This window comes from Copidosoma floridanum, unplaced genomic scaffold (assembly GCF_036245765.1).
Source record: "Copidosoma floridanum isolate Cflo_tuat_1 unplaced genomic scaffold, Cflo_Japanese_pri ptg000015l, whole genome shotgun sequence".
In the NCBI taxonomy this organism is placed as follows: Eukaryota; Metazoa; Arthropoda; class Insecta; order Hymenoptera; family Encyrtidae; genus Copidosoma; species Copidosoma floridanum.
In genome coordinates this window covers 2,271,708-2,292,217 of record NW_028321892.1, presented here as the reverse complement: position 1 = coordinate 2,292,217, position 20,510 = coordinate 2,271,708, and the positions used below count along the sequence as shown (strand labels likewise).

The following is a 20,510-nucleotide window of genomic DNA, read 5'->3' as shown; positions in this document are numbered from 1 at the left end:
TGAAGGTAAGTGACAAACAGCAATGTCAAGTATAAGAAATAAGATTCTAAAATAATTGTTGAGCTACTTGATTTACACTTGTATTGAACAAAATGTTTGGGTTGGCATGCTGCAATACAGTTTTAATGGTTTTATTTAAGCATAAAGGAAAAAAAAATCGAAAGAAGGTTGGACGTCCCGAAAAAATACGCAGAGTTCGCCAAAACAGTGGGAGGAAGTCTAGCTCTATTCAAAATGATTTGTGCACTGAAAAAAATAGCAGAGCTGTGGAAGTAGGAGATAGTATGCACGTGGACAATGACGGCTTTTATAAAAAAATGGCTGGCCATCCAAAGAAATCCCCAAGAGTCCATGAGAATAGTGAAAGAAAATGAGTCAAAATTAAAGATGCTTCTCATAGTACGACGTGCAGCAGAGCACTTGAATTACTTGAAAATGAAAATGTAAACATTGAAGTTCTAAAAGTAGCATTACAGATAGCAGAAAAGCGATTGATTGCCGATTCATCTAACGATAATGTTGACGATAATAATGAAATGGAAGCAATGCAATCAGTTGAAATTGCAGGTTAGATCATTTTTATTTTCAATCTATTAAAAACTTAAAACGCATGTATTTCATACATAAATATGTACAACACTTTTTATTAAGCAACCACATAATTACGATGACAAGTTTGAAGTTATCTTTTGTTGTCGCTAATTTTTTAAAATTCTTTTATGTTAATGTATGTAACATTTACGAGAAGTAGCCATCCATTGATTGCGTAAACAATTTTTTTCTTTATTTCTCCTATCCCAATCTGCAGTGTAAGATTCAGTTATATTTTTCAGGATTACCCCTCTTTGATGCTTGTTAGTTAACTTAACGCGTCTTCTATTCTCAAAATCGTAAAAATTATTTGTATATCGGCTTCTTCCCATACCCCTCCCGTTACAACTAACAAAAAGCATACTCTCGTTTTATCCTAAAGTTGTTTACGTCATTGACGGATGCGCCTAAAGTACGTTTTTGCGTGCAAATAAAGTATTAATGATTACTTTTTGTATTACTTTTTTTATTGGTTAATTTTAAAGTGTTTGTGCTATAAGTATGTAATACACAAGCATATTAACGTATACAAATATTTGCCAGAACATCTTCTCCATACCAGCGGTTTAAGAAAATGCATATGAACCCCATTTTTATCTAGTCTCAATCAAATGTAGGTCTGAAGATAGAGCTGTTACGTTTTTAAATTAATCAGTTAAACAAAACCCGTAATTTGAACTTTTCACCATTGCTCTTAAAAAACACCATGATGTGAAAAGAAGTAAACAGCAAGATCACGTACAGGGCTCTCCCCCATATGTCCCATTGATAAGTACTTCGTCAGAAACGCATTGTAAGCAATTCGTAACTCAGTATTGTTCATGTGCCTTTATTCTAGTTGCTCAAACTATTACTAGAGTTTCTTAAATGATCTACTGTAGTTCTAAAAGGCAGATGTATTAAAAAGCGACCATCCAGTAAGCTGAGGTAAGTAGCAGTGAAATAAATTTTACACTCATTGTCCTCAGCGCTTAGCGCAGTCAGGCAAGGGGGCTCCTCAACTGCCCAGAATTTTTGTAAAAATTCAAAAAGACCGGAGGTTTTAATAGTATGAAAATCTACTGGACTTCTTGTGGTTATCGGTAAAGATACCAAGACTGGCACAGACAAAAGCCAACCTAGTTTGGAAGGTGAAGCTATTGTCTGACTGACATCATCATTCCCTTCAATGGAATTACCTATAGTCACTGCATGAACTCAGGCATCAAGTAAAAGTCTACTTTATCAAGACTAAAAAATCAGGATTGGAAAATTTTAAGCCTCACTCTGATACTCGTACTACAGGACTCAACAATTTTTACTATAGTAGTGGTGATAAGAAGCAGCAGCAGTGACGGGAGCAGGCACAATGTGGCCCACAAAAAAGCCCACGCAGCAGCAGCAGTGGCGATGGGAGCACAAGTGACATGCAGAAAAGACCACGGAGCTACAGTAGTGGTGAGAGGAGCAGGCATGAGGTGGCCCACAAAGAAACACAACAGCAGCAGCAATGAAAGCAGGCAAAAGATAGCCCACAGAGAGAGCTTGTAGTGTTGAGTGACTACCCAGTCAAATGGGCGTAATAGCGTCGTGACAACAGCAGCAATGCAAAAACACAAGTTTGGTTGGCAAAGAAGGCCCCGCTAAGATCGAGCCAAGCACATGTTATGCACGCGTGTGAAAGAGAACTATAGTGACGATGAAGGACTGGCTGTCATTGAGCTGAGTGCTTTATAATTCGTGTGTTTGTGTATGTATGCAAGAGAAAAAGTAAGGGAGAGTGTCAGACAATGTGCTGGCAGATTGACCGTCTGCGCACCATCGCTCAAGAAGCCGAGATGGCTAATAAAGAATAAACAAAATAAAGAAAAAGGCTACTATGGCTAACTCAGACACAAAATCCTCTGCTGAGACTGCTCCCCTCTCCTAGTATCTGGTTTTAAGGACTAAGTCCTAGATCGAGCTAAAGTGGACTGTTATTATTAAATGATGTCTTCCAAGATACTGAACAGGATCGTTTATAAGAGTAGGAGCAGAAATAAGGCTGTGACATATACAATATGAACACTTTTTTCTCAGCAATAATATTTTATTTACACACTTAAATACACAACTATAAAAATCAGCAACGCTTTGTTTAAACTATGCAATTGCTCAACTTCTTAGATCTTATGCACGAAAAAAAAAATTTGATGTAATTTTATCTACAATGATCTTCAAATTAAACGAAGAAATAGCACTTACTGCGATAATGTAGTTACGTGAAAAACTTAAAAGTTTAAAACAATATGCGTTCGCAAGTATGATAGCACTATGGATCAGCTTATTTGCTCAAGGGAACTGTGTGGACTAATGAGAACGTCGGTACACCAATTGAGCTGAGCAAACGAGAGCGTGATTGTGCGCAGCAACTGATTTGGCGTGACAGTGATTTCAGTGACAGTAATCGCTGGCAAGCAACTTCAAAATGTCTCATCCTATTATGCCTTTCACTTTTACAGGAAAGTCACGCTGAATTTCATTAACGGTACTCATTAAATGTTTGAGGGATATCCTTACCAACTTCTATGTTTTGCACCCTACACGTGTCACAACTTTTATGCTCACTTTTTTCAACTATTTACTTTTATTTTGGGATCAAAGCAATTCTTTATTATTATCAAGATTTTTGCACTCGTATTAGCGTTAAACATAGCAATTCTATTTATTTAAGGGCTCTCAAAAATCACTGACGGTGGTGTATGTTCTTAATAAGATGTATTTACTTTTACCTTGTGAAATAACTGTGTCTCTTTTTTCTTTTCAGCATTAGTCTTTTTTTAAATCTGAGCCCGTAACGGCACTGTTGTTTTCGTATTTTTTTCGAAACTCGCTGTCTTTTTTTTCTCTACATTATGTGTGTACTAGCTTGTTGAGCTTGTCACATTCTTTACTCTTCGGTCAATTTCCAAGAGACTGTTTGTTGCTGGCAATGGCTTTATCTGTACATAATGTAGCATAAGTCTTATATTTTATGCTATTTTTTTACTAACTTCGGTTTCAAATACCTGTTATTTATCATTTGTTGTGGATTCATGATCGTCGACTGAGGATGATGTCGAATGTCCTGCGCGTTTAAATACTTTATTTTCAAGTTGCTCACCCCCACATTTTGTTTGTTATTTCAGTTTTCTATGTAGTCATCCTTACATTTATTATAGTAGGAGTACTGATTATTTTGGTTGTTGCGGTTATCATCTTTCCTATCGTCATATCTATAATAATAACAACGCTTATCTCTGGTGTTATAGTTGTTCCTACCATGATTATTATTACAGTTATTATCACTATTTTAAGTATTGCTATTATCATTGTCATCATCATCACCATCATCATCATCATCATCATCATCATCATCATCATCATCATCATCATCATCATCATCATCATCATCGTCTTTACCTTTATATACAACAGGGTAATGTGTTTCGTAGTTTCAAGCCCTTCACTTGGTCCAAACACAAAACGGTGCGATCTTCATCAAGGTCTTTGATACTTTAACGAAAGATTGTCACATTATGATGGTTATTATTGTTATTATTTTATATTATTATAATTATTATTATCATGATTTTTATTATAATTATTGTTACCATTATCATAGTAATTATTTTTTATTATTATTATTATTATTATTATTATTTTAATAATAATTTTTTTTTGTTACAATTGCCTTAATTATAAAGGGCTACCATAATTTCCTTACTGTTTTCTAAAATTCTCACCACTTCTATACCAAGGGTGTTAATCATTGTACGCCTTTTTTCTATTGCATCCTTTTTCCTTTTCTATTCTTTGTTTTGACTTCTCGTCAATATTAAGATGGTTTATTATTCCTTTTTTCGCATTCTGACACAATTTTTTGTACCAGCTCGTCGAATTACGGCTATTCTCTTGTCAATATGGGCACCATTTCGTATATTCTATACCATTCCGCTTGTCGGAGTCTGACTTTCTAATGGGCGCATTGTTGCTGACAAGGCTCACTATAGGACCCTGTTGTCTTTTAGCGTAATTTGCTCTGAACTTTTTTTTTCGTGCTGTTATTAGCCGTTGGACACTTAATTCATTATCTACAGGAGAAGCTACTTTAATGGCCACTTTCAATATTCCTTAATTTGAATCTGCCATGTTTCAGTCATACAAAGCTCTTATGCTATACAAAAACTGCCTTGCCACTACACCATCTCATTTCTTTTTTGACGTGTTTTTCTTGGCCTATGTTGAGTACGGGTTTGCCTTTAATGCCATCATATTTCAATTGTGAAATTACTGAGCTTGCCAAAAATATTCCATGACTAGTTTGTTGTCTAGTTGCATAATTGTCTCAATCTCTAATAAAAGTGTGTCTTTAAATAATAGTTGTTCCGTGCAGAACCAACCCCCCGATATACATTGTGATTTATCCCCCAAAAGTTCTATAAAATATTTTTTACATTGAACGGGGATTTTTGATTTTATTATTCTAATTATTCGCTCAAACAAAATAAACTGCTCAGGATATCTATTATGGAGCAGTGTACTAAAAGCACTATTCAGACAAGTTAATATATTTAAATAATTCGTTCCTAAAAAAAAAATTGCTCTGTACTGGCTGATCGTACGTTTGTAAAAGTCTTGTGAAGTATTCTTAAGTTAGGTGTTTTTCATCTTCTGGTTTATTGGTTGCTCTAACAAATAATTAAGTAAGGCACTTTAACTTTTGTTACTTAAGAATGTTAAAACAGTTGTTTTTGCCGTATTCAAACATTAACCTTTCATTTTTATGATTCTCAAGAAAAAAGCTTTTTTTACTTTTACTGTTGTAATCAAAGTTCAGAACACCCAGTCACCTAGTAAAGCATAAAGCTGTTTGGGATTCTCTTTTCCATGCTCTAGTCTTCATGTATCCGTGTCTTCCCCGAATCTACTGTCATTATCATCGTCAAAGTATTTTGCAAGATTTCTATTTGTTGATTTAAGTTTAGTTTGTTGTAGGGTCGCATTTACCTATTTTACCTTTCACCTTTAAATGTATTCCTTTGGTTATTTTGTTTGTCTAAATAACTGTTGGCCTTACATTAAAATTTTAGTCCCATTTGCCTTAAATTTAAATTTAAATTTAATAATTGCTAACTATTGTTCTAAGATCTTTGAACGTGGCAGCCTCTTTTGTTGCTTTATGTATTATCACGTATATTTTGATTTTTCTCTTTGAATGAAATCTTCAGTTTGATATTTTTTAGCAATTTTACTAATGATTTGTGTCTCTTTATTTGTTTTCATCTAAACCACGTTGGATTCAAAATCGTGTTCTAAAAAAAATTCCGTTGGCTCGCAATCTTTGCAAGTTTTGAGAAGAGTGCAAGAAAGATTAATTATAGTGCTATTTTCTGCTGCTTATTTCTAAAATATTTTGCTTTTAACTATGTATATTTATGTGCATTCATTAATAAATTTTTGTACAGCACTGTGAGTTCAAATCTACACCTTTTTTTTTCTTTTACTACCACGTAAAACGTTAAACAATTTTTTTTTTAATAAAATAATGTACAGAAATTATAATAAAGGTACTTTTATTGATTGGTAATTATCTTACTTCTATTAGTTAAAATGTCCCTCTTCTATGAGAAAAAAAAACCCATAGAGAAGGATAAAAATATAACGGGATGATAGTTAAAATACTCCATCTATACCCAGAGAGTAAACAAAGAGTATTATTAGTGTGACAAAAATCTGTACACTCAGTTGCAAGTCCCCGATAGATAGCTACAGGCCTTTGTTCTTATAAACGTTGTATGCTTCAAATGATCTGTCTGGGCCTCATTGCGTCTACTTGCCCTGTCTCAGGTGAGTTGATAATTTTGTTGAGATGGTTGTCCTTTGTTTACTCTTTTCCAATAGGTCAATTGTTATATGCTTGCGTCAACGCACTATACGTCCCTCTTGCAGGTTAACGATCGACTCTCTTACTGGCTACCCATCAACTGCCCTGCTACCAACTGACTCCCTTAAACTCTCAGCTTCTATCCTTCAATATTTCCTGCTCTTCTATCCTTAAGGCCTTATACTGGGAGGGGCCCATGGATGCATATCCGTATGCTATTACACGTGACAGTTATATCTAAAATGTTGTTAATATGGTCTGAATAAAAATAATTTACAAAATACTCAATGACTCATGCATTAGTACTAATATGCATTAATCAAAACGATTTCTTAAGCTCATACACATGTTATGCTTTTTTTTAGGTTAAATAATATTGCAATCGTGCCTTGGGTGCAAAAATAAAATATTTTTGGCGCAAATTGAGCTAATTGTTTTATTTCATTATTTATTTTAAAGGCCAAAATCCTTACAACATTTTCATTTGCAGTAATTTAACACTTTGCTTTCTTTTTTTTTAACCAATTGCTACTTTAAATAGTTAACCCATTGTCATTACATTAACAACCCCACCAAAATTCCCTTCTATACGTAAGGTCTGTAGTCTGTAGACAGTGGACGCAGTTACCACTACTTAACGAATCTCAAGGATTACCAATTGTGTCTGAGGAATTAACATCACTGTGTATCACATTGTCTGAGTCTTGGACCTATATAAAAGTCACAAGAAAAGTTATATAATAATAGTTGCTGAGAACAAAGTAATGACAATATAGCATAATACGTTTTTTAGACAACTGCATAGTATTCAAGAGGGTAATCATTTAGAGTGCTTGTCGTCTATTACATGATATTTGCGTGTGTCTCTCGGCCATTAAAGCTCAACCACAGCTTAAAGATGGCTTTAATAGCAAAAAATTACTAGTCTTGATACTCGTAAATGGCAAAGCAACTAACAGCTGCCGTGGCTGGGACGCAAAAGTTTGTTAATGACCAGGATAGCTACATATGGCAATAGTCTCACGCGATCAAATTGTTAGAAAACACGTGCTTTCTATAACGCTAATTATATTGAATCCAAAAGATTAGTGTTAAGTCAAGTGAAACATTGTGGATAAACAAATTAAATAAATGTTAGTGTTATTGTTTTCATTCCAACTGCCATTATTTCAATAAACTAAGTGCAGATTACACAAAAAAAGTTTTTAGAACGAAGTTCTTTATGTCGCGTTACTCGAGGGGCTGGAATTTTAAAACCGACAGATTTTTTTTTTTTTGAATCAGAAATCTCTTCCTCTCAATTTTTTCCCCTCATCCCGTCCCCACTCACCAAGTGTTCTCTACACACTTCCCCTCTCCTAACTATATATGTATATCTGTCAACCGTGCCGTGTTACTCTTCTGCACACCTTTACCCACCATTCCACCTCACACTCCCAAGCAATTAATTTTTTAACAAATTTTAATTTTATTTCCCACAGTAATTTTTCTTTGACTTTGAAATTTTTTTTCTTTTACAATTCTAAAAAAAAAAAAAAAAAAAAAAAAAAACATTTTCCAATAAAGAGATTTGAACCCTCGACCTTCTGCATGTAAGTCCTGTACCTTACCCACTCTGCTACGAGCGCTGCCGACTATAGAAGTCGGTTTCTTGTACTTATCGTGTGATTCGTAACTATAACATTCCATTTCTAAATGTATTCACTGATAATACATTCAATTATGAATTTGTTTTATAAATTGTGTATTTGTTTCCTAAATAATACATCTAAAAAAAAAAAAAAAAAAAAAAAATTTAATTAGCATAAATATGGTTATGTAGATTAAATATAATAAGGCGCGTTATTACGCATTAAATATTTGTATTTTCATTAAACCTGAGGTTTTTTTTGCATAACAGTAATGCTAATAATTACTGTTATAAATGAAAAAAAATTATGAAATAAAATATGAAAAAAAAAGAAACGAAATATGAAAAAATAAAATGTGAAGAAAAATAATTATGAAATTAAATGAAATTTGAACAAATAAAATAATATATTAAAAAATAATGAAATGAAATATGAAAAAAGAAATGAAATAGAATATAAATAGAAAAATATAAAAAAAAGAAATAAAGGAAGTACAAAAGAATGAAAAAAAAGTTATAAAATGAAATATGAAAAAAAATGAAACAAGAAATAAAAAAAAAAATAAATAAAACAAGAAATAAAGAAAAAAAAAAAATAAAATAAAAAAAAACAACAACAAACCAGGGGGGATAAATGGGTCATGGGACCCACGGTAAGAACGAAGTTCTTTGAACATGACGAGTATAAAAACACAATTTCTCAGGTAACAAGGGGGTCACCAGACCCATTGAAAGAACGAAGCTCTATAAACGTTAATACTGCATTCATGTAGTTCACTAAACAAAAACTTGAAAAACGAATTAAAAAAAAAAATTAAAAAAATAGTTCAGTACTCACGATGGTTGAACTTCGTGAGTACTGTATTTATGCACGACGTTCTCACGAAGTTAAACCATCGTGAGTACTGAACTATTTTTTTTATTTTTTTTTTTTATTCGTTTTCCAAGTTTTTGTTTAGTGAACTACATGAATGCAGTATTAACGTTTATAGAGCTTCGTTCTTTCAATGGGTCTGGCGACCCCCTTGTTACCTGAGAAATTGTGTTTTTATACTCGTCATGTTCAAAGAACTTCGTTCTTACCGTGGGTCCCATGACCCATTTATCCCCCCTGGTTTGTTGTTGTTTTTTTTTAATTTTTTTTATTTTTTTTTTTTTCTTTATTTCTTGTTTTTTTTTTTTTTTCTTTCATTTCTTGTTTTATTTTTTTTCATATTTCATTTTATTACATTTTTTTCATTTTTTTGTATTTCCTTTAGTTAATTTCTTTCTTATTTTCATATTTAATCTTTTTTTTTTCATTCCCTTTTTTTCATATTTAATTACATAACTTTTTTTTCATTCTTTTGTATTTCCTTTATTTCTTTTTTTTATATTTTTCTATTTATATTCATTTTTTTGTATTTCCTTTATTTCATTTCTTTTTTCACATTTCATTTCATTATTTTTTAATATATTATCTTATTTGTTCAAATTTCATTTAATTTCATTATTATTTTTTTCCATATTTCATTTTTTCATATTTCGTTTCTTTTTTTTTTGACATAGAAATTAGGAGTAAAGGTTAGGTCATGCAAATACAATACAGTCCTTATGTAATGGTTTATAATACTTACGTATAGGTAAGACTTTATGCTAAGTTAAAAGCATTTCTGCAAGCATTAGTAATAGTAGCACAAGAGGAGCAGCAACAAACGAAAAGTGCTGTATATATAGCGACGGCTAAACCAGGCATTCAGTTAATGAGTGCTGAAAACTACTCACTTAAGTAAACAACAAAAGGACTTCAAAACACAACGAAAAATTTTTGAAGATGAACCACAATTTTTATTAGAGACCAGGGCAGTATGCGAGAGACTGACACTCACGCAATCAAGATAGAGAGGAAAAGGAATGACAGAGAAGCGAGGGGCATAACTAACCTGTAAACCATATTCCTACCAACAGGAGCGCTAATCATTATAATGGTAAGAATTATGAGTTTAATATAAATAATAAAAATAAATATAAAAGGAGTTATAACAGTCGCCAAATGGAGCCTGGAAACAATTGTTACAATAACAGGTATAATAATTATAATCCTCGAACTAATAATAATTGCGGCAACCACATCCATGGTAACTCGTACAATAATTGTAGTAGGGGTACATTCAACCATTATGGATACAGCTATAAAAATTAAGATAAGAGGGACGGCTATAATAAGAATTTTATCAGGTACGGGCCATCTCAAGATAGGAGTTATTGCAGCGAGAAAACGGTAAATACAATGCTGACAACAGAAGAGATGCATCCACGATTTTGAACTTACACGATGTTTGGCATGGTGTCCAAACGTTGAATGCAAACTAGAGATAGAGAGATGGACAGAAGCGTATCCAGCAAAAAAAAAATGTGCGAGAAAGGGGTCCACAGACGATGCAGCAATAAAAAACAGTGGAGGTGAAAATGCGGGAGAAAATGAAACGTTCTGCAGCAGAGTGAAAAAATACTTCATCACAGTAGATTGATAAGCGCGTAAGGAACGGCAGAAGAGCTTGCAAAAAAAGTATTTGGACAAAGGCACTTGACATATATGTAGAGGTCGACGAATCCAAAATTTCAGAGTGTAAAAAAAAATAGGACAGCTTCCTAAAGCAACCATGAAAATTGCGAAAATGGAACGTATACCACTATTTGTCTAGTTATAGGGTCCACATTTATCAAATAAAAAGGCGACTTATTATGCATATGCAGGCACTGAGGTTTTCATTATGAAGAAAAATTTTCTTAGCACTTACATTCTAATAGACAGTAGATATTAAGTGGCTTTTTTGGCTTGACTGATGGAGCACGCAAAACATTAAATTGTATAACCGTTATAAAGACTCTGAAGAACGGATATCAGATTTTTATTAGGCTACTAAGAAAGGCAGGTGCTTAAGACCCTTGTAGACCATCTGTACAGTTGACCTGTACTTATCGCCCCAGATTTTGAAAAACACTTCACTCTGACAACAGATACATTGGATTATGTGCTGGACGTAATCTTTAATCAGGGTAAGATAAGAAAGGATAGACTGTATGAATACGTGTCACGTTGTCATAAAGGAACGATCTTTTATTATTTCTGTATGACTAGGATTTACTGGCAATTGTATTCGCTAAAAAGAAATTTAGACCTTATTTGTATGGATGCCAGTTTACAGTTATCAGGTATAACGAACCTCTGAAATATTTCCACTCATTAAGAAAATCAGACATTCAGCTTAACAGACTTAAAACAGAATTCTTAAATTATAAATCTTAAGTTATATATTGCCCGAGTATAACATGTAGGCCCATCTAATATGCTTTTTCGGAACCAGATAGTACATGTTCCGTCGAAAGTCGACTACACAGGTCAGCGCATGCGTGCTCACATAGGGGGGCGATGTTGTACGGAGAGAGAGTGGGAGCAGTAGGTGCGCAGCGTTATTTCTTTTACTCATTCTGGCAAGCGAGCTCGACCAGGCGCGACGAAATAACTGAGAAGTGAGCGATCACGTCAAGCTAATCCTTCGTTCTCCGTTTGGGGTGTGTGCCGTACAACCTCTCACCACACGACCAAAAAGCCACCATTTTTTTACCTTCGGATTTGGGCATTTAGTCACGTAAGTACTAGTTTTACAAGCCTTATATTTTCTATAAGCATTACGCACGTCGCGTTTTGCTTTCGATTTGACACGTGTATACAACGAGCATGAGAGCGTCGTCTTGAAATTAATCATTAAACGCATTTAATAAGTGAATGACGCGTAAGTTTATCGTATCCACAAAGGGGATTTTACTTGACAACGTGGTGCGTGTTATAATAAAGTCATACATATAAATAGACTGGGACACATGAGTCCTTCTTGTTTACTTGACACGGAAGCGCAAACAATTCCGCGAACGCCTTTGTAAAAAACAGGTTCACGTGCATCGGAGTGCGTTATTCTTTTTCTCGTTTCCCCCTTTGTTCGGTCGCCATTATTCGTTGCACACACACACACACACACACATCATTTAGAAGCTAACAAATTTTTGTTGGACACAACTGAGGCATTCAGCCTGCATTATTGGTGAAAGGACAACAGTCCCTCACTTCAAATAAGCCCATCAGGGTCATTTTGCAGTCGTTAGTGGACAACAGTCTACGCGACTGAATACAGGCCTGCGCGTGCGTGTACTGGTAAAATACATGGTATTTATTCATTTATTCAATTGTTCAATGCGATGCGTTATAACTAAGTGCACACCTTTTTTCAATTGCATACTTCATTTATTTCTTCACATTTTGTATGAGTTCGTTAATAATAATGCATTATTTGTATAATTTACTGTTTTCCGATTTGTAAGTTGTCAATTAATAAAAAAGGGTTTTTTACATGTTTTTCCCTTCAAATATGTTGTATTTCTTTAGTGATAATTATCATATAACCTAAAAATAACTAAAACTTATAGAATAGCTTTAACAAATTAATAGTTGACAGGTTTGGATTTAATTAAAATTGTAGACAAATAACAAAGTAAATAGGAAAGTTCATGTAATTTAAGTATTGATCTCTTACGAACCATTCACAGATAAACCGCTTTGGTTCACTGGGAATTCTACAGAACATTTTGGTGCCTCCTGTGAGGTACAGATACTTCGGATCTGTGCTTCGCCACAATCTTCATCTGCGAAAACACATTACAACCACCTATAACAGTGATCACGACTTCATCAGTACACAAAGTCATCGGCTATACCATCACTTCTACCAAGGACCAGACTCTCTCCCAGCGACAGCTTAATCTACGTCTTCAAACGCAAGATAAGTCGTAATAATCACCATTAAAACCATTCAGACTTGATTTCACCTTGCTTAATCATTACCATACAGTTTTTATTCATGATTGACTTCGGTCAATGATGACTAATTTCAAATAAATATTCAATCGTGACGCATGGCTAATTCGACAATGCGTTTATTTGTTACCAGATTCAATTGTTCATCGTATGTATCGTTTATCGCATTTAATCGTTTGATACAATCACTTGAAACTTAATAATTATGTTTTAGTCATAATCGGCAATTTAATCTTTAATTCTTTATATTGTTAAATAATTTAATATTTGCCCTCCTACATTTGAATTATTTATCTAACAAAATGGAGGACAAGATAAAGCAGGAATTATTTTTGCGATCACAATTGTTTCAACAGAGGCTAAAGGATCTTGAGACTTTGCTTGATGACTCGAACATTCAGTACTTTCAAGTTGAACTCCGTTTCAACAATTTATCCAATCAATACCAAGAATTACAAAACTTAATAGATGAGCGATCTATCGAATGTAATCAAATAATTAAAATAAATGGATGGGCCGCAGTAGAAATCCGGTATTTTACAGCAGCGGAGAAATTAAGTAGATTAAAGCGAAAGGCTAACTGTGAAAATATGGAAAATCAGAGTGGAATAAATAACGCGAGTTTCTTTGAAAAACAAAAATCATTAAAATTACCCGTCGTAGAATTACTGCAATTTGAAGGAGATCATGATAATTGGCTATCATACAAAATCTCTTTTTTACAAACGATCGACGCTAGGAACGACATCAACGAATTAACCAAATTGATGTATTTGCGAAACTCCTTAAGGGGAGAAGCTTATAACAAAATCTCACTTTATGATATAAGTCCGCAAAATTATGCCAAAGCTTGGCAGACGCTTCTTGAGTCATACGAACGGAAGCGAATTTTAGTATCTAAGCATCTTGATGCAATATTTGATGTTGCGCCCATGAAATCACACTCTTCCAAAGAGTTGACCAAACTTGTTGATGACACGAAACAACATTTAAACATTTTGAAGACATTGAATGTAGATGTATCAGATCGCGTCTCGGTTCGATTGTTAGAGAGAACACTCCATCCGACGATCCGACGAAGCTGGGAGGACACTTTATCGCTTGATGAACTTCCATCCCTTGAACAATTCTATAAATTCGTGCAGGTAACAGCGTCTCGTTTATACACTATGGAAACCGATAGTCGACTGGAAACGCGAGATAAACCTGTCGCCAATCCCGGGAGCTTCGCGACTAATCGAACATTCCCAGCCACCAAGGCTCGAAAATCTAATGATGGGTCTCGAGTTCTAGTTACTACCGTTGCTATCACGTGTCCCGATTGTAAACAAAATCATCAGTTGTTCAGATGCCCCGATTTCCTTAAACTTTCGGTACAGAGACGTTGGGATTTCGTTAAGACAAATAAATTATGCTATAACTGTTTAAAATCTCACAACGGTCCTTGCGAACTAGGAACTTGTAAACTCTGTCCAAAACGACATAATACGCTTTTACATGCAGGAACAAAGACAATCACAACTACCACGAATCCTAACATCAACGATGAGAAAATACAGACAGGTCAGGAATCATGACTATCGACAGACGAGTTTTGTGCCTTTTCTCGGTCGTCCAACTCCCAATTAATGATGAGTGCTGTCGTTAAAGTCCAGGGTCGCGGTGGAAGGTTTACCGAAGCTCGCGTATTACTAGACACATGTTCAACGGTTCACCTTATAACAGAGAAGTTAGTACAACGACTTGGATTAACAGTTAAAGGACCTAAAAAAACGATCAGCGCAATCGAGGGAATACAGGTGGAAGCTAAGGGAACCATTGAAATAACTATTCAGTCTAGAGTAAATGAATATCAAAAAACGTTGAACTGTGTAATCGTTGACACTATCGCTAATAAAATCCCCAACGAACCCTTCCCTCGAGAAAAAATTCACATTCCCGCCAAAATTCAATTAGCCGACCCCGCCTTTCAAAACCCACGTCCCATCGATTTATTAGTCGCTTCGGGAACAACAATCTCGCTATTTTCAGTTGGACAAATCAATTTGACTAAGGGAAACTGCGACCTCTATTTACAAAAAACGCTCCTAGGATGGGTAATTGCAGGGGGTATAAATTATCAGTTACAGGAAACAATGGCATGTAATTTACTTGATTTAAATACTCAACTCACGAGGTTCTGGGAAATTGAAGAAATCGGCACGAAACCTCTTAAATCTCAAGAGGAAGTTGCATGTGAAGCTCATTACCAAGCAAACGTTCAGCGCAATAATCAGGGGCGATACATAGTAAAGCTACCCTCTAAAGAACCACAAGCCGATCTGGGCAATTCAAAATCTAAAGCATTTCAACGATTTAAGGCTTTTGAGAAAAAATTCCAAAGCAATCCTGATTTTTGCGCTGACTATAGTGTTGTAATGCAAGATTACATCAAATTGGAGCATATGACGCTAGTATACGGAGGGCAGTCAGATGGATATTATCTCCCGCATCATGCTGTAATTAAACCAGGTAGTACCACCACCAAAACTCGCGTCGTATTTGATGCATCGAACAAAACGGATAAGGGAATTTCTTTGAATAGTCAATTGATGGTGGGGCCCACGATTCAACCCAAACTGTTTGAAACCTTACTTCGTTTCAGGGCACACCTCTTCGTAATGACAGCTGACATCAAACAAATGTATCGACAAATCTTAGTTCATCCTGACGATCGACGCTTCCAGCGCATTTTTTGGTATAACAACAACCAGATTGAAACATTCGAATTAAACACAGTCACCTTTGGTGTCGCTTCGGCCCCTTACTTAGCAATTAGAACTCTTCACGAGCTTGCAGAAGATGAAAAACTTAACTTTTCGTTGGCTTATCGTATTTTAAGGGAAGACTTTTATGTAGACGACCTGATCACGGGTGCGGATTCATTGGAAAATCTTCTGCAGGCTCGTGACGAGCTCATAAAAGCATTGCTGTGTGGAGGGTTCATCATCCAAAAATGGAATTCAAATCACCCTCAGGTTTTGCGTGATCTAGAAGATCAAGGTTCTCGTCAGAACTCGTGTATCGCGTCCCAAATTTATCATATCAACCCGGAAAGAGAACACGAAATCGTTCAAAAAACTTTGGGTGTAGCCTGGAATTCCATGACAGACCATTTCGAATATTCAGCCCAGACAATTGACTTGCCGACGAAGATCACCAAACGCAACATTTTGTCTGAAATAGCAAAAATTTTCGACCCTCTCGGTCTATTGGGTCCCATCATATTACATGCCAAAATAATCATGCAAGAATGTTGGAAAATCAAATTGGAATGGGACGAATCAATTCCCCAGAGTTTGCACACAAAATGGACTTGCTTTGCGGGTCAGTTGTCTGAGTTGAAAAAATTATCAATACCACGGTTATTTATTATTCCAGAAGCCTGCAATATTGAAATCCACGGTTTCTGCGATGCCAGTCAATTGGGTTATGGTGCAGTTCTGTACATTCGTTCAACTAATAAATCTGATCAAGTTATCGTACGTTTAGCATGTTCAAAATCGAGAGTGGCGCCAATCAAAACCGTCTCACTTCCCAAGTTAGAGTTATGTGGAGCACTACTCTTAGTTAGATTATTCAACGAATGTCGTGATTCATTTAAGTTTAAAATCAATCGCACGATTTTTTGGTGCGATTCAGAAATTGTATAACAATGGTTGAAAAAATCCCCAAATGAATTAGAGGTTTTTGTAGCAAATCGTGTATCCGAGATACAAAAATTACGAGATATTGAATGGCGCCACGTTTCGGGTCGAAATAACATAGCTGACCGACTGTCACGAGGACAGTCTCCGTCTCAATTTATTGCAGGTCGCGATTGGTTCGACGGTCTAGTCTGGTTGCAACGCGACGAATTCAATTGGCCCAAATCCCCAAATAATATAATCATTAATTTACCAGGTTTAAAGACCGAAACTTGTCTCGTCGTGGTACAGGAAGCAGTCACCATTGGATGTTCTTCATATTCTAGATTCCTTAATGCAATTGCTCGCTGCCGCAGATGGAAATATCCGCAGTCTAATAAAATCATTGACGTTTCAGAACGGTTGGAAGCAGAAAAAAGGATACTACGGTGGGTTCAAAGAGAACATTACAAACACGATATCGATCGTCTATTTAAGGGACAAACCGCAAAAAACCAAAAAATTCGCAAATTAAGTCCATTCATAGATGAATTTGGTTTGTTGAGAGTAGGGGGTAGATTGAGTCGTGCTCACGTAACCGAAGAAAAGAAACATCCAATTCTTTTACCGTCTCACAGCCAAATAGCCGAGTTGATAATACGCGAAGCTCACGAAAATTCATTGCATTCTGGAGTTCAAACGACTCTATATTTAATTAGATCACGCTTTTGGCTGTTAGACGGTAAAGCACAAGTACGAAGATTAATACGTCGATGCGTTAAATGTATAAGACACAAACCGGAAGTTCTTCAAACAAAAATGAGCGATCTCCCTAGCGCACGAATAAACCAATCAGCAGTGTTCAGTCACGTAGGAGTAGATTATTTCGGTCCTCTTTCCATGAAAGAGAAAAAATTTCGAAATCGAACAACGTTAAAGGTATACGGCTGTGTGTTTATTTGTCTGGCTACCAAGGCAGTACATTTAGAAATCGTAACTGATCTATCTACAGAGGGATTCATAGCCGCGTTGCGACGATTTATCGGTTATAGAGGACGGCCAATACAAATTTATTCCGACAACGGTACTAATTTTGTTGGAGCCAACAAGCATATGCAAGATCTTTTCACCTTTGTAAATTCTGAATCGACTCAAACATCAATTAAACATATCATGACTCAACAAAACATCACGTGGCATTTCAACCCACCAGTGTCACCGCACTTTGGAGGGATTTGGGAAGCCGCGGTGAAATCGGCAAAACACCACTTGAAACGGGTAGTGGGAGGGCAACTATTGACATTCGAAGAATTATACACGCTATTCGTCGAAATTCAAGCGATACTCAATTCTCGTCCAATAAGTGCAATGTCCACTGATCCTAATGATCTTGAACCTTTAACACCAGCGCATTTTTTAATAGGGCGTCCACTGACCGTTTTACCTGACCGTGATTAATCATTGATTCCAGATAATCGACTATCCATCTGGCGATACATTTCCAAGGCTCGACAAAGTTTTTGGAGTCGTTGGCATGTCGAGTATCTGTCAGAACTTCAACATCGTCAAAAATGGTTGGAAAATAAAGGAGAGATCAAGTCTGGTTCCGTGGTTCTTATCATAGATAAAGATCAACCATGTAATCAATGGCCGTTGGGAGTTATCGTTGAGCTGTGCCCTGGGAGTGATGGTGTAGTCCGAGTCGTCAAAGTCAAAACAACCAAAGGCGTGTATTTGCGGAACATAACTCAATTATGTCCTCTACCATATGTAAATTAATCTTAAGTATGTTTATAATAATGCCATATTTTCTTTGCGCGGGGGGAGCATTGTTCCGTCGAAAGTCGACTACACAGGTCAGCGCATGCGTGCTCACATAGGGGGGCGATGTTGTACGGAGAGAGAGTGGGAGCAGTAGGTGCGCAGCGTTATTTCTTTTACTCATTCTGGCAAGCGAGCTCGACCAGGCGCGACAAAATAACTGAGAAGTGAGCGATCACGTCAAGCTAATCCTTCGTTCTCCGTTTGGGGTGTGTGCCGTACAACCTCTCACCACACGACCAAAAAGCCACCATTTTTTTACCTTCGGATTTGGGCATTTAGTCACGTAAGTACTAGTTTTACAAGCCTTATATTTTCTATAAGCATTACGCACGTCGCGTTTTGCTTTCGATTTGACACGTGTATACAACGAGCATGAGAGCGTCGTCTTGAAATTAATCATTAAACGCATTTAATAAGTGAATGACGCGTAAGTTTATCGTATCCACAAAGGGGATTTTACTTGACAACGTGGTGCGTGTTATAATAAAGTCATACATATAAATAGACTGGGACACATGAGTCCTTCTTGTTTACTTGACACGGAAGCGCAAACAATTCCGCGAACGCCTTTGTAAAAAACAGGTTCACGTGCATCGGAGTGCGTTATTCTTTTTCTCGTTTCCCCCTTTGTTCGGTCGCCATTATTCGTTGCACACACACACACACACACATCATTTAGAAGCTAACAAATTTTTGTTGAGCACAACTGAGGCATTCAGCCTGCATTATTGGTGAAAGGACAACAGTCCCTTACTTCAAATAAGCCCATCAGGGTCATTTTGCAGTCGTTAGTGGACAACAGTCTACGCGACTGAATACAGGCCTGCGCGTGCGCGTACTGGTAAAATACATGGTATTTATTCATTTATTCAATTGTTCAATGCGATGCGTTATAACTAAGTGCACACCTTTTTTCAATTGCATACTTCATTTATTTCTTCACATTTTGTATGAGTTCGTTAATAATAATGCATTATTTGTATAATTTACTGTTTTCCGATTTGTAAGTTGTCAATTAATAAAAAAGGGTTTTTCACATGTTTTTCCCTTCAAATATGTTGTATTTCTTTAGTGATAATTATCATATAACCTAAAAATAACTAAAACTTATAGAATAGCTTTAACAAATTAATAGTTGACAGGTTCGGATTTAATTAAAATTGTAGACAAATAACAAAGTAAATAGGAAAGTTCATGTAATTTAAGTATTGATCTCTTACGAACCATTCACAGATAAACCGCTTTGGTTCACTGGGAATTCTACAGAACAGTACACAAAGGGGAAATGAACCCATTCTATACAAGAGCTGCGTGAGCTAGCTGATTAACAGGAAAATACATGGAAATGTAATAGCAATAGACCCTTGGCTAGAGTTTTCAAAGTTCGCGCAACGAAAGAAAAAAGAGTTTAGGGACACTAACATTAGCGTAAATACGAGAGTAATAATCAGTAGAGAAAAATGAAACAAGAGCACATAACAAATATATTGGACATAGAAAGTAAGGAAAAATAGTTTTTCTTTTTTATTTATTAAATACATTATATTAATACAGATTTCATATTTTAGTACACTGTAAGGAAAGTATTGTGTAAGAAGCATGCGTCTATTACTGTGACCTCGTTCCAGCGTTAAGTTACGTTTATTTTTTGCAAAGACTATTGCAGAATTTGTAGCAAATAAAAAATTTTGAATGTTTTGTTTTCCAACTGGTAAGACTTTCATTTTTAAAAACTTTAGTTTATGCAAGAACCAAACAGATACAATAGATATAATGTGAGTTTCGAATTTACCTTGAAATAACACAAGGCCGTATACCTTGTGCTGCCATTTCCACAATTTTTAAGCGAATATGATTTGGCAGTGGTCGACCATTGATAAAAACTCCACCTAATTGGTTGATTCTCCCTTGTCCAGGCATTGAATTGAAATCTAAAAAGAATGCATGTATAGCTAATTACTGAACTGCTAAATATATCCATACTTTAACAAACGCTGATTATAGTTTTTGTTGCTATGTAGAAAAATAAAAGTATGTACATATTGCTTTTTTTGACTGTTATGA

The 20,510-nt window shown here is 35.6% G+C and overlaps 1 protein-coding gene across 1 annotated transcript in view; it reads right to left on the bottom strand.

Annotated features, from left to right (window-relative positions):
* Window positions 1-20,510, bottom strand: part of LOC106636721 (segmentation protein paired) — a 226,295-nt gene that overhangs the window by 161,340 nt on the left and 44,445 nt on the right. The window contains exon 2 of the mRNA XM_089592265.1: window positions 20,239-20,377. Coding sequence (XP_089448391.1) covers window positions 20,239-20,377 — 139 coding nt within the window. The remainder of the gene's footprint in view (window positions 1-20,238; window positions 20,378-20,510) is intronic.